Source organism: Mercurialis annua, linkage group LG1-X (genome assembly GCF_937616625.2).
Source record: "Mercurialis annua linkage group LG1-X, ddMerAnnu1.2, whole genome shotgun sequence".
Taxonomy (NCBI): Eukaryota; Viridiplantae; Streptophyta; class Magnoliopsida; order Malpighiales; family Euphorbiaceae; genus Mercurialis; species Mercurialis annua.
The window spans coordinates 53,065,912-53,079,869 of NC_065570.1; the positions used below are offsets into that span (position 1 = coordinate 53,065,912).

At 35.6% G+C, this 13,958-nt stretch overlaps 2 protein-coding genes across 3 annotated transcripts; one reads left to right on the forward strand and one right to left on the reverse strand.

Annotated features, from left to right (window-relative positions):
* Positions 1 to 599: 599 nt before the first annotated feature.
* Positions 600 to 4,736, reverse strand: LOC126665242 (uncharacterized). The gene is made up of 3 exons (XM_050357977.2): positions 4,061 to 4,736; positions 3,201 to 3,281; positions 600 to 1,912 (listed from the first exon to the last, which is right to left on the reverse strand). The coding sequence occupies exons 1-3, from the start codon at positions 4,446 to 4,448 to the stop codon at positions 1,509 to 1,511; spliced, it is 873 nt and encodes a 290-aa protein (XP_050213934.1). The 5' UTR covers positions 4,449 to 4,736; the 3' UTR covers positions 600 to 1,508.
* Positions 4,737 to 5,445: 709 nt separating this feature from the next.
* On the forward strand, positions 5,446 to 8,814 carry LOC126657804 (D-amino-acid transaminase, chloroplastic). Of its 2 annotated transcripts, none has more exons than XM_050352589.2 (5): positions 5,446 to 5,929; positions 6,014 to 6,060; positions 6,624 to 6,802; positions 6,887 to 7,560; positions 8,430 to 8,814. In XM_050352589.2, the coding sequence occupies exons 1-5, from the start codon at positions 5,734 to 5,736 to the stop codon at positions 8,519 to 8,521; spliced, it is 1,188 nt and encodes a 395-aa protein (XP_050208546.1). In that variant the 5' UTR covers positions 5,446 to 5,733; the 3' UTR covers positions 8,522 to 8,814. The 2 variants fall into 2 exon arrangements, with proteins under 2 accessions (XP_050208546.1, XP_050208562.1); XM_050352605.2 differs by having other exon boundaries at positions 5,835 to 5,925.
* The last annotated feature ends 5,144 nt before the right edge of the window (positions 8,815 to 13,958 follow it).

Genomic DNA, 13,958 nt, shown 5'->3' on the forward strand with positions numbered 1-13,958 from the left:
CACCGTAAATGTAATAAAAAAACGACTAAAAGCATTTTTTTACATTTAAAAAATTTAAAAATATGTTTTTGTAAAAATAACATAACAATTTGAGCAAATGATCGATTCTTAACTTATAAAACGGGTTTATAAAAATTATAGTAGATTTTTTAAACAATTTAATCTGTAAGTCTTTAAAATAAATTAAATTACATTTACTTTTATATTTTCAAATTGGGTGAGAAACACAAAAGATATGGAAATTGGTATAAAACAATTAACAAGAATTTATTATAGTTACTTTACATTCGCCAAAATAAACATAATTGATTTTATGTATACAGTAAATTGTCAATATATGTCAAATCCAATTTATATAAACTTGACTTGTAAGTTTAAGGACTAGAAAAACTTTGTACTCGTAGTTTATATTGTTTGTTAACTTGTTTAGTTATATTAATTATAGCTGGCTATTATAATTATTTAATTTTTCATTTATTATAAAAATAGATATTTTCAGATCAAATACTCTAAAATTTGATCCTTTTGTGTCATGTACTTTGGTGAATCTATACTTTGACGAATCTATTGATTTACTCGGACAGTACTATGGAAAAAAATGAATTGATGAAAATTATAACTTGAATCTCATTTTCTTGGAACTTACAACATAAATCTTAATTGTTAGAAAGCTATAAATTATTAATAATATGCCAAATCAAATGAAGCACAGCAAATGTCATAACTGCATTTTTCAAGTATTTGGCATAATCAGATTTTAAGAATATAAGACTGGTGAGTATTCGCTCAGTAGTACCACCGGCCACTATCCTCCAAAACTGAGGGGGAAAGAAACCCTCAACAAAGAGTAGCCAAAAACTAAAGAATTCTATTACTCAAGAAGGACCTCAGCTATCGTGTATATCGAACCGGAACCAAAAATATTAGCATTGAGACAACCAGAGTCAAAGTTGAACGTGCTGTGTGTTTGAGCAGAGGTGAGGTGAGACATTCCCAAACATTGTTTGTTAGAGCCAAAACATGAGATTCAATTGGGATCCAACTCTCAATCACTGGTGAGCCATGAGCTACTATAACTAGGGTTGAGCAAACGATCGGTTAGATTAACAACCGACCGATTTAACCAAAACCGAATTATGAAGTCAAATTAACTGAATATATCAGTTAATTCGGTTTAACCAAATTTCTGCTCACTTCTGATCATAACTGTTTTCTTTTTCACACTTTGGGTTACTCTTAACAAGGATAAGATTGTTGTTAAAATATTTACAAGCTATGATTGTGGAGGTGCTACCTAAAAAGGGTGAAGTGCAGCAGACATTTCTACAACGAAATGTACTGCATCCAAACCCCAAATTCCTTCCTGCATCCAATATTAGAATCACCAAAAATTGTATTGGTCGGGCTTTTCAGAATCCGAAATTCGGATTCATTCTCCGGCATAAAGCTCCGTGAAAATCTGCCTCCTACAATATATTACTCGATTGAAATATCATATTTTCTGCCTGTTAGAAGTAGTCCGGGGTCATATGAGATGCTTCTGAGTAAGTGTCGGGTTCATCTTCATCATCAGAAGATAGGACAGACGACCCCATCCATGCCCTAAAACCATCAGAAACACGCCTTTCCATATCTGGCGTGACTTGCAAAGTGTTGGCTTCTAACATTTCCAGGCCAAGGCTTCTGCCACTAAAATCACTCTCATCGAGAACTGAAGCTGCTCTCCTTCTCAAAAAGAAAGCAGTTCCGCCATATAAAACAACCAGCCCCCATACGGAAATCTCGTAGCACCAAAACAAAGGTAAGGAACAACTACTCCCTAGCGTCAGGAGGCTTGAACCTAGAAACAGCCCGAGAAGACCAAATATAATTGCAAAGACTATGTTCAAAATGGACAGACAGCGAACTCCACCTGCATACATCATATTAATAGTCACAGGCTGCTCATAAAATACATACATTATCTATTGTAACAACTGCATAAAACCACCATGACTTTTGATGCTTTGCAATATCAAGTAAATATCGCAATAGTCTTAATTTCCTTCTCATCCCCTGCCATTCAGCAGGATGGGTGGATCGAGTTCGTAACAAATCCGAAAAAGTGATTACAGAATGGACAATGATTAGCTTATTACTGAATAGTTATAAGGCTAATCTAGCACAATCAATTAATATTCAAGACTGAATTCAGAAACCTCTAACAGAATATCTTGCTAGGCCAAAAGCAATTCATTTTTCATTTTCTTATGAATAAGCTACATTGGATGCAGGAGATGTTTCTGAATACAACTATATATATGACTATCCGCAGCAGTATATCAATCACTTATTCATCCTCTTTCTCAAACTTCATCAAGTTTTCTAATTGCTCTAATCAGTTAAAACATTTCTTGTTGTCTTGTCTATTTCTTATGATGCTTGTTTGGGCATGGTTTTAGAGAAGTGAAATAATCTACAGTCACTTGTTAAAAAAACACCTACCACAAAAAGGAATTTTATGAGCAAATATTATGTATGAATAACCGCCGTTTAATTGCCTTACTTTGCCATCTACCAAATGTATGAATGGGCAAAAAAAGAGTCTCTATCTCATCCTTACTATTTCAAGATTCATAACGACATATCATGAACATGAGTGAGGTGATAACTAACCAGTGACTCCTCCATGGAACAATAAAATAGCAAACATACGGTGATTGCCGATCCTTATAGGCACAGTACAAAGCCGTACTCGGAAATCGGAATAACTACAAAAAGACTGAATTTCCACTTGTTGCTTTTCTCCTACGTAACTCTGTTGTGCATGAATTAGCATATAATAGAACACACAACATTTATGATGACCGGATCAAACACATGCATATATGACGCTTACGCCAAAAAATCCCTTGGGATATCTAAAACACTTGCTAAATCCGCCGTCTCTCTTACTTCCTCAAGTTATGAGTTCATTATTAATCTTGGGGTCAGTACAAATGTATCAACCACCATAAGTTGAAGCAATTGCAATAGCAGCAGCTAGCATTTCCAACAACAACAAATAATAAAAACTCAAAAAATATGGATATTTGTTCTTTTTCTTATTCTTAATAACTAGTATTGATACTATTACAATTTCAAGCTAGCACCTCTTTATCATGCATAGAAAGAGAAACCTTTTAATAATGTCAGCGTTGAATCAAAAAATAATAATATACCCCTTTTTGAAGCACAGTAATTATTTTCAACCACCATCAAGCATCCATGTCTTGCTGGAGCAGAATAAGCAACAGTCATCCCTGCATCGCATATAAAGCCATGAGATTCTGAATAATAGACAACAAAAACCATCTTCCAACCCAGTGTCTTAGTTCCTCAACCCAAAAGGCCAAAATAAAGGGACATAAATACTAATATATTCAAGATTCAGTATAACTAGAACAGTGTACTTATAATTTTATTAATATCTTGAATGTCAACCATGATTTAGTATATAAACCACTCCGCTAAAAACTCTAATGAAGATTGAGTACTGAAAACCACATTTTTATCTCATACTACCATGCATAACAACTTGAAACTGAGTGTCCAGCATTTCTTTGCTCAGGAAACACTTTTTTTCAAAGAAAATATAATTCTCAACAAGCATTTCTCTATCACTGAAAAAATCCAAAACATGTTACCAAGCGCATCAAGTAAAAGAATACATTAATTAGCAACAATTAACCAAACACATTTTTTGATTATGTAAACAGAATCGAAACACGCCCAAATTTTCATACTATTCTACTTCCCTCGCTCGCTCTATGGCCTTGTTGTTTACAAAACCCATCACAGGTTAATTTGGAAGGAAATCATTTAAAAAAACTGATTTCAACCGAATTCTTAAAATATCATGTTAAATCGTGGCAATACTTCAATTGAACTAACATCTTGCAGATCATATCAATAATGGATTGGTTTCATTTCTTCATTTGTCATTCCTACATTGACTTGAATAAGAATTGACTAAATTGCATTTCAAGAAAAATCAAGCTAAATAAAAAAAATTAGAAAGAAAAAGAGAAGGATATTTTACCTGCACAGAGATAAGCAGCAGAGACAAAGAAAATGACTAGAGAAGGAATAAAAACAACCATCCAATAGTAATCAACAGTTTCTTGATCCGTAAGATAAAAAGCACCCGCCACCAGATCCGAATCACCACCGCTGCCGCCGCCTTTCAAATTTATTTGCAAAGGCTGCAGTCTAAGCTCACTACAGAACGGTCTCTTTCCACTGTCACCAGGAAACACAATCCTCAAGCTAATAATTGTGCATACAAAAATCAAGAAACAAATAGCGAACAAAATAAACCCTAGTACTGGTCTTTGAAGCTTGATCCATGCTTTATCTTCTTCTCGAAGACTCTCGTACTCGCGCTTCGGCATGAATGCTTGTCGCAGTGCGTCGCTGATAATCGCCATTGGATTTGATTTTATAAATGTCACGAGATGGAATATAGCTAGGTTTTTTCCGGGGGGTTTACTGTTGCTTATTTTCAGAAATTGAGTTTAAGGAAATCATAAATCTTGAGTTAACTCTACAAATGATGAAAATGTTCTGGTGGATGAAGATGAGAAAAAGGAGTTGGCGGGTTGTGTCTTTTATTAGTGATGGTATTTGGCGGTAATTTTATCGTGCGGCGGCGCGTGGATATGTTGAAGATGTATTGTACAAGATACGTATGCCAACTGCAAGTACCACACGAACACGTTAATTACAAAGATATACTCTTGATTTTTGGATAAATAACCACATAAGCTACGTAGATAGATTTTAAAATAAATTATTTTGAAGATTCAATTTTGTCATAATTCATATTTTAATGAAAATCAAACGATATGTCTTTTCACTCTGTTCGTCCATTTTTTATATTAGCCAACCGAATCAAAAAATTTAAGAGTAAATTATTTGAAACCAACTCGATTCACATCGAATCGAACTCGAGTTCGAGTTACTCGAATTAATTATCGAATCGAGTTTGAATTATTCGAATGAATTATTAAATCGAGTTTGAATTCTAATATATTTGGCTCAATAATTTTTTTTACCGTTTATATTTATATATATTTATAATATTTATTCTTTTATATTGAAAATTGATTTTTATATATTTATATAGATAATTCTATCGTGTTGAGTTCGAGTTTTAACTATTTTATTTAGATCCAACTCGAATTTTTAAAATGAAACTCAATTAAATTTGAATTGAGTTTTGAGTTTTATGAGTGGAGTGGAGTTTGAGTTTGGGAAAATTCTTATCTAGTCTCGGTCCATAAATTTTTCATGCACTTATCTATTGAGATGTTAGAAAATTTAACATAATTTTCTTTCTTTTTTTATTATTATTTTTTTTTCATTTCTTTAACACCTCATTGGATAGATCTATAAATTTAGAACTTCCTGGTAGTGTGCCGAAAATCTCTAGTCGATAACACCCCTGAGCTGAAGTGCCTGTACGCGCCAGCGCCACCTCAAAGTGATCGTGATATGCTTTTAATTTGCAAACAAACCCATTAAAGAAGTATTTAAAATGCAAATTGCCTAGCTACGACATTTAAGAATGGTATTTTCCTTTGTATTTATGCGATTAAATTGCCACTTAAACATCGCAATTACAAATCAGTATCAAAATTGTCCATCAATTCACACTGTACATCGATCCTGATCCTGGTATTTCAATTTCTGATTCTTCCAGTTTTCACTCCCATGGCGTCTCACTCTATTAATCTCCCCAAACCCAGTTGCCAACTCCTGCATATCCCCTCTAAAACCCTGGATCATGTGCGTGGTTTTTGTTTATTACAGAGAAACGTTTCATTTCCGAGACATGCGTTTCTCCAGCTCTTGCAAAATGGGTTTATTAGAGACTCACCCATTCTTAGAGTTTCTAATCAAACTGTAGGTAATTCCAGATTATACTTTGTAGTTTGTTGTTATTGTGTATGATTTTTTTGTTAAATTCTCATAGTTTAGTTTCTGATGTCAGATTCTAATACTCAAGCATTTGACGTTCCGATCCTCACTTCTTCACAGGTTCGTGTTTATTAATTACCTTTTCTTGTTTTTCTGCTGTTTTTCTTCTTTATGTATAAATCAGTGTTTTAGAAACCGAACCCATGGCGGAACCAGTGTTACTTTAGTTTACAGTTCAAGTGGTTCAACCATTGATTCAACTGATCAAAGAAATAGTAAATATATTTGTATATAATATATATATATATATATATATATATATATTTAAAATAAATCTACATATTTTAGCTTTAAATACATATGCAAATTCTTCTAATTGATAATATATTGAAATTAATAGTTAATAAATCACAATCTAATTAATTAATAAAGAACCGGATGAAATTTATAGGTTAACCTGTTAATTGGTTTTCAATTATTGTGGTTTTTCTGGTCAAAGAGGTTGAATCGTATTTTAAATTTTTAGAGAAGAATTGAACTGGACTGACATCTAGTGGTGGACGGCGGGTCCGATTCGGTTCATAAAACACTGATATGAACAGCTTAGCAAGATCAAAATAATGATTATGTTGTTGTCAGGAATTTTAGTTTTATTAAGATTCTCGGTGTGTGGTTTTTTAAAGGCTATTGAGAGGCTAAGAGAAAACAGAGAAAGCTACAAAGGGAAACAAAAATTCTTGGCTATGTACTCTAGTGTATTTGGTGGAATAACAACAGATCCATCAGCTATGGTAATACCCATTGATGACCACATGGTGCATAGAGGGCATGGTGTCTTTGATACTGCTGCGATAACGGACGGGTCAGTATAATTTCACTTTGCTATTTAAGCAAATAATTACCTCTTAAGTGCTATTTACCAATCTATCTTCATGTAACTTATCAGGCATTTATATGAATTGGACCAACACCTCAACCGTATACTGAAGTCAGCATCAATGGCCAAAATTAATCTGCCTTTTGATAGAGAAAGCATAAGAAGAATCCTCATACAAACTGTGAGTGCTTCCAAGTGTCAGATAGGATCCCTCCGGTACTGGCTTTCAGCGGGACCTGGTGATTTCCAGCTTTCCCCATCCGGCTGCCATCAGTCAGCCCTTTATGCTATTGTTATCCAAGATCAATCTCCATTTGTGTCAAAAGGAGTAAAGGTAGTAACGTCAACAATTCCAATAAAACCCCCACAGTTTGCCACCATGAAGAGTGTAAATTACCTTCCGAATGTACTTTCAAAGATGGAAGCTGAAGAAAATGGTGCATTTGCTGCCATATGGCTAGATCATGATGGTTTCATTGCTGAAGGGCCTAACATGAATGTGGCATTTGTTACGAAGGAAAAGGACCTTATTATGCCTTACTTTGACAAAATTTTAAGCGGCTGCACAGCTAATAGAGTTTTGAGTTTAGCTGAGTGTTTAGTGAGGGAGGGTAAACTCAACGGAGTAAAGGTCGGTGATGTGACTGTAGAGCAAGGAAAGCAAGCAGATGAAATGATGCTTATCGGCAGTGGGATTCTTGTTCGCCCTGTTGTGCAATGGGATGCGCAGATCATTGGTGATGGTAAGACTCTTTTCCGCAATTTATTATGCATAATTTTATCCTGAAATTTACATGGAAATGTGCAACTCTTTTGATGGTGTTATATATCATGCTCTTTAACTTCAAAGGAAATGAAATGTCGAAATGATTGAATTGGAGTAGTTTCTTTCAAATTCACCCTGCAATTGGAAGCATTAGTCTTCCACTAACTTCATCAAACACTAAAAGATTCAATGCAAATCAGATTATGAGCTTTAGCGTGTTTTGCAATTACAACACAAACTTTGAATCTTGGCAATGTCAGACACAAACTATCAATTTTTTGCAATTTTGGAACACCAAACAATTTTCCGATAAACAAATGATGAATGTGGATACCAGAATATACGTTGTTCCAACATCCACATAAGCATTATTTTTATCGGAAATATGCTCGGTGTTTCGAATTGTAAAAAATTGATAGTTCGTGTTTGACATTGCTGAAAAGTTCGTGCTGTAATTGCAAAACACACTAAAGTTATGATTTGTTTTGCAATTAACCAAATACCAAAACACAGTGGGGTCAGCTACTGTGTTTAGTAGCTGACGCTTCCTGTTTAGTGTTGAATGGAGAAACAAATAGTCTCCTTCTAGTTCTTGCCATGTAGCTTACGTGGCTTGTGGTTAATATATGACCACCCTTGCCGCTCTCCTGCCAGGATTCTGAAGTAGAGCACTGTTTTTATTTCTGCCTTACATAAGCCATTGTCCCTATGGTTTCTTTTATAAACACGCCAAAAAACTAAAGATTACTGTATTAGTATTTTGCGTGTGAATTTTTTTATAACCATTAAAAATGTTAAATTTCTGACTATTCTATAAATAAATTTATGATGCGTGTTCTGATGAAGGAAAAGAAGGTCCCGTAACTTTGGCTCTCTTGAACCTTATACTGGAGGACATGAAAGCTGGCCCTCCGTCTGTTCGAGTACCAGTTATGTAGCTGAATTACTGTCTTGGTGCTGCAAAGTAGTACTTCAAATCTGAAAATCCGTTGTTCAATTTCTTGCTCATTGTTGTAGAAAACAAAAGTTTCCTGCATTGGTGGTCCGTGGTCCATTTGGGATAAAGATAAAGAGGTTAGAATTTGATAAGTATTTATGGTTTTCCAGTGTACAATTATCCCAAATGGATATCATCGCTTTAATTTCTTTGTAAAAACTACTTCAGTCATGTTTGTGAGTAATTTGCTCACATAATGCTCAATACGCAAGAGGGTGGAAACATTTCTGGGTTTTTTCTTTCTTTTTTTGGTTATTTGGCTTTGACAGGGTTTGAATTTCGAACTCAGACTACAATCCAGATAAGTACAACTTCAATAGTGAATAAGTTAGTTATACAATTGTTGAAAGGTTATGCACACCTACTTAGAACGCATGAGAGACGATTGCTTATCTTATAAATTTAGATTTTCAAACAATATCATTAACATAAGACATGATAATATAAAACAATCTTAACATTTAGCTTAGCCTATTCCCTTGAGGGAATGAAAAGAAGAACTAAGTTGAAAGTGAAACTAGACTGGGAGTAAATATGTGAACAACATTAAGATTTCGATACTCTGAGTCTGGATGTTGAATTTTTATTGCAAGTGCCATGTTTTTGGTCGTATATAAGGAATAACTCTCGATGATATTTGTATACACAGTTATACCATTGTCCACTATATCACTGGCTAATATAGCATGCATCACCAGCGCACCATGGTGGTCGAAAATGTGGCCTTACATTGGAAATATAGCTATCATCAGGTCCTTGATGAATGCTCACCGGGTAGCTGAGAAGCTTGATCCAAGTTTCTCCCTTGACAATCCAAATATCAAAACAGTTATTACTTGCGTCAAGGCTGCCTGAGGAAATACAACCAGCGAACTTGTTCGGATAGAGTGTGGAAGTACGACCATGTTGGGAGGCATCGGCAGTTGTCTACATATTTCCTTGTCCAAATCAAATCTGATCAGCACAAATTTATTCTCTATTTGAGGAAACTGAGCAAACCAATACAAGTTCTCATCTGTAGATATTGCGTGTCCACGATGACTGACAGTCTGACAAGGTATGGGAAGTCGATATCTATTTTTCTCCACTCCAGATATTTGATTTTAGAGTCATTATGTAGATATTGTGGTTCGTGGATTGTAGGTCTAACCCATAAGAAGGCCCATTTACAATCTTATAATCATCAGCTGAAGAAACATATCCGAAACCAAAGGCTTCCCATTTTTCTGCAGGAAAAATGTCATCAGGATCAGGAAACGGCAATGTTTTGCAGTCTTCGGTGTTAGGGTTCCAGAGAAGCAGACGATCACACACAGTATTGCACATATCAAACGAGTTTATATGATAATGACGAATCTATTTTCATCACTTGTTTTCTTGCATTAATCTTTTGATTGAGCTGTAATTTACGAAGGTTCATGTAGGCGTGGGAAGTCAGGTCCCGTTAGTTTTCTTCCGCAGTGAAGGTCATGGATAGTCTCGAAGGAATTGCAGCGTATCGAAAACAAGAAGATTATAATCCATCAAGCCTTGACAGTAAGTTAAATGGTATCTTAGGAAACGGTTGTTGCTGATGAGAGACTGCCATGGATTGGGGTTTCCTCAAGTTCAAATAAACTTGGGGGGTCATGTTTTTAATCTACACCGTTCATTATAAAATAAACGGTGTAGATTAATTTGATTAAAATTGTACCTTTTTGATCTATACCGTTTATTTTACAATGAACGGTGTAGATCATCAACTTGATCCCCTCAAGTTCAATGAACTTGAGGGAATCCCAATCCGACTGCCATTGTTTAGAGAGAGACTTGAAACGCATGAGAGATTTTGTAGGCAGATACACAAGTATATCATCAAGCAAATCATCAGGAATATTGATTGGGGCGGTAACAAGTTTTTCTTCTTCTTCTTTTTCTGGCTTTTGCTTTTTAATGGTTACGCATCTGATCCTTGTGCTCTGTCGCCATGAATGCCTAAATGGATTACTTTGCTTAATTAGTGTAATTAACTTTTTGTCTATATGGACTCTCTAGTCCTATATTGTATGGTCTTATGTTTGTTGATTCGGTTGTATTTGATTAGTCGAGTTATGTACATTGGGATGGGGAAAAAAATCTTGTTTGAACCTAATTCGCTATATAGATAGTGAAACATCCATCAAAAATATGAAACTTGACGTAATACATAAAGATAATCAATCATTAAATATCAAATTAATTGATGGTTGTTTTAACTAGAAGTTTAATCCCTATATAATCTATAACATATATATTATGTAAATTCGAATTAGGATCACGAGATGGTAATATTTTGTATTCGTCGGTCAAAAGTTCCATAAAAGTAGACAATTACACAGTAGCTAATATTAATAGCAGTTATAGAATTCATAGTATATTTATGTTTTTTTTTTTTGATGAGAAAAATAATACTTGCAAAGCAAGACAAACAAACTAATTAAACAGAACCTTCAGCCATATTGCTGCAATCAATCATGTCTTCCCTTAGCACCTTATGAAACTGATGAGGCAAGTCTTCTATCCAGATATGTTCTTCTGAAACTGCTTCCTTTGCAAGAAAATGAGCAACCTGGTTCGACCGGCGAAGGATAGCTCTCCACTTGATCATATCAAACCTTTCTGAGATCTCACGAATATCCTTCAATAAGTCCCCTAGATCTGTCAAGTATACATCATTATTACATAGGGCAGCAATTAACTCAACATTATCACTTTCGACCTCGATCTTCTTTAAGGAACAATCTGAAGCTAATTGCAGTCCCCATTTCAGAGCTTCAGCCTCCGCACAAATAATCTCTGTTGAAGCACGCTGCCTGACGTTACCAGCTACAATGATCTCGCCATTTTCATCCCTTCCAACCACACCAAGACCCCATAATCCATTCTGATAGTTTCCTGCATCTGAGTTCAATTTAACCCAACCAACATCAGGTTTTGTCCAGGCTCCCTTGTTACTACAACCCTTCTTAGAACAATGACCATTGGCATCATGGAATTCCAGCAAAATCTTACTACACAAACTTAGCACAGCTTCATGGGACATAAGAAAATTATTGAAGCACAACTGATTACGTGCAAGCCAAATTGCCCATGAAAGAACCCAAAAATAATTAATATTTTCAGTTTCAAAACGACTCCAGTGTTTGTTTGCCCAACTAATAAAACTTACATCTGAAAATCTTGTCGTATCCAGACCCAAATTAGAGGCGAACCAAACCCCTTACGAAACAAATTGAACGTTTACAAGCGTTACGAAAGAAAACCAAGCGTTTCACCTTTTTAGCGATTTAAACCAAACGTTTGTAAAACATCAATGTAGTTATCTGAGCTAGAACGAAGTACCACCTCCATATCAGCTTTCCATCCAAGTGCAAGTCCTCCTCTACTACCTACACTATCAACCACCACAGACTCGTAACCAAAAGAAAGAAAAACTTGTTCTATCTTAGCCTTTGCCGATTTAGTTTCAGATAGGAAAACTAAATTGGGGGAATAACGTTGTACCAAAGAACGAAGGGCGATGACTGTTCGGAGATTTCCCAAACCCCGACAGTTCCAAAATAAGTAACTCATTGGACCCGGCGGACCCGGTCATCTACCGAGTCGGCCGATAAAGAGGTATCTACTAAAGAGTAGTTATCTTTCTGTTTCTTTTGTAACAAACCCATATCAATCTCCATTTCTACAACTTCATTCAACTTCATGCCTCTTGCCTTCCTCTTCCCATGAGAAGCCAAATCGTTTTTGTCAATTGAATTACTTTTTCTAGCAGCACGTTTCCACCCATTCTTGCTTGGCGTTTTAGCACCAGCGGTACTGCATTTTTCCATCTCCCTCTGTAAGGCATATACACTATCTTGCTCCACCACTTTACCAATATGCTCTCTGCATGTATCTGCTACAGTGCCATGCAATGGTGTAACTTCCCCTTGCTCTAACACCTCCACTTCCTCTTCATTGGAAATTTCAGGATCAGATTCCTGGCGGGTGGTAACGGCGTTGTTATTTTGTGCAGGATCAACCTCCTTCAAACCTTCCTCCTGGATACCATTTCCCTTACCGCGAACCTCATCTGTCTCATCAAAATGTAATTTCCTGCATATTTCATTAATCAGCAACTCTTCTTTCTCAATTTCTAACTTTTGGTTTTTGCTCAATATTTTGAGGGGAGAAGCTCTCATTTCATCACCATACTGATAAAGGGATTTGTCCTCAGGAATTTCAGCAAACTCGCACTCATGGTCTTGATGCCCTAACCTTCCACACACATAGCAAAAATTTCCCAATCTCTCATATTGAACAGGAAGCCAACGTTTGGGATTTGTTTTATCATTCACCATAACTCCTCTCTTTAGTGGTTTATTCACCTCCACTTCAACTCTAACCCTGATATATCTACTCCATCCACCTAACCTCACTGTATCAATCTCAATAAGAGTGCTGATTCTACCACCAATTACCTCAGCCATGCTTCTATTCATTCGCCCAAAGGGAACGTTATGGATACGGATCCAGAAAGGGACCGTTAAAAATTCAGTTTCCAAAGGAGAAATATCAGCTTCTATCTCCTTTAATACCAGTAAGTGATTGTCAAAGGTCCACGGACTACCAGTAACCCCTCTTTCCTTGTCCCTCGCCGAATAGAGTTGGAAAACAAACGTATTATTCGGCCATTGTTTCAGTCCGAAACCTTTACTCAGTCTCCAAATCGACGTAAAAGTTCGTCGCATAGCCTCACTATTGATAGGTTTCGATGTCAATAGTTTCCCTGTTAAGCAAAAAAGGGAACGAACTAAACCTGCTGAATCGTTAATACTTTCCAACAACACTTCTTCTTCCTCCTCTTCTGTCAACACTGGCGGCTTCCTAACTCCACTAGCACCATCCATGATTAGGATAAAACTATCTGCTATCACAGCCAGACCTTAATTCAATCGATGAAATAAAAACTTGATGAACAAGACGAACGTCCTACAAACCCTAGAGACGCAAGAGAGTCCTTAGGGAAAGAGGAAACTTTAAGTGTTCACAGAAAAGTCTGGGTAATATAATTACTCTTTGTGATTCATGTGGCTGGTAAAATGCATGAATATCCAATAGAAGATTTTGTGGACTTAGTATATTTATGTTGATCTGACATAAAACGATTAATGAGATGCTTGAAGAAAATTATATATAAAACTATTTATAACTACTAAATTTAAAAATTAAATTATACTAACTAATCCGCTAGAATAATGTAATGAGACACTCCTTAATTTTCATGAAGGAAACAAAATAAACTTCCATAGAGTATATAACTTTTTCCTATTTAAAATACCATTGCTGTGTAAGAGCTGCATCAAATGGTACCGGGCATT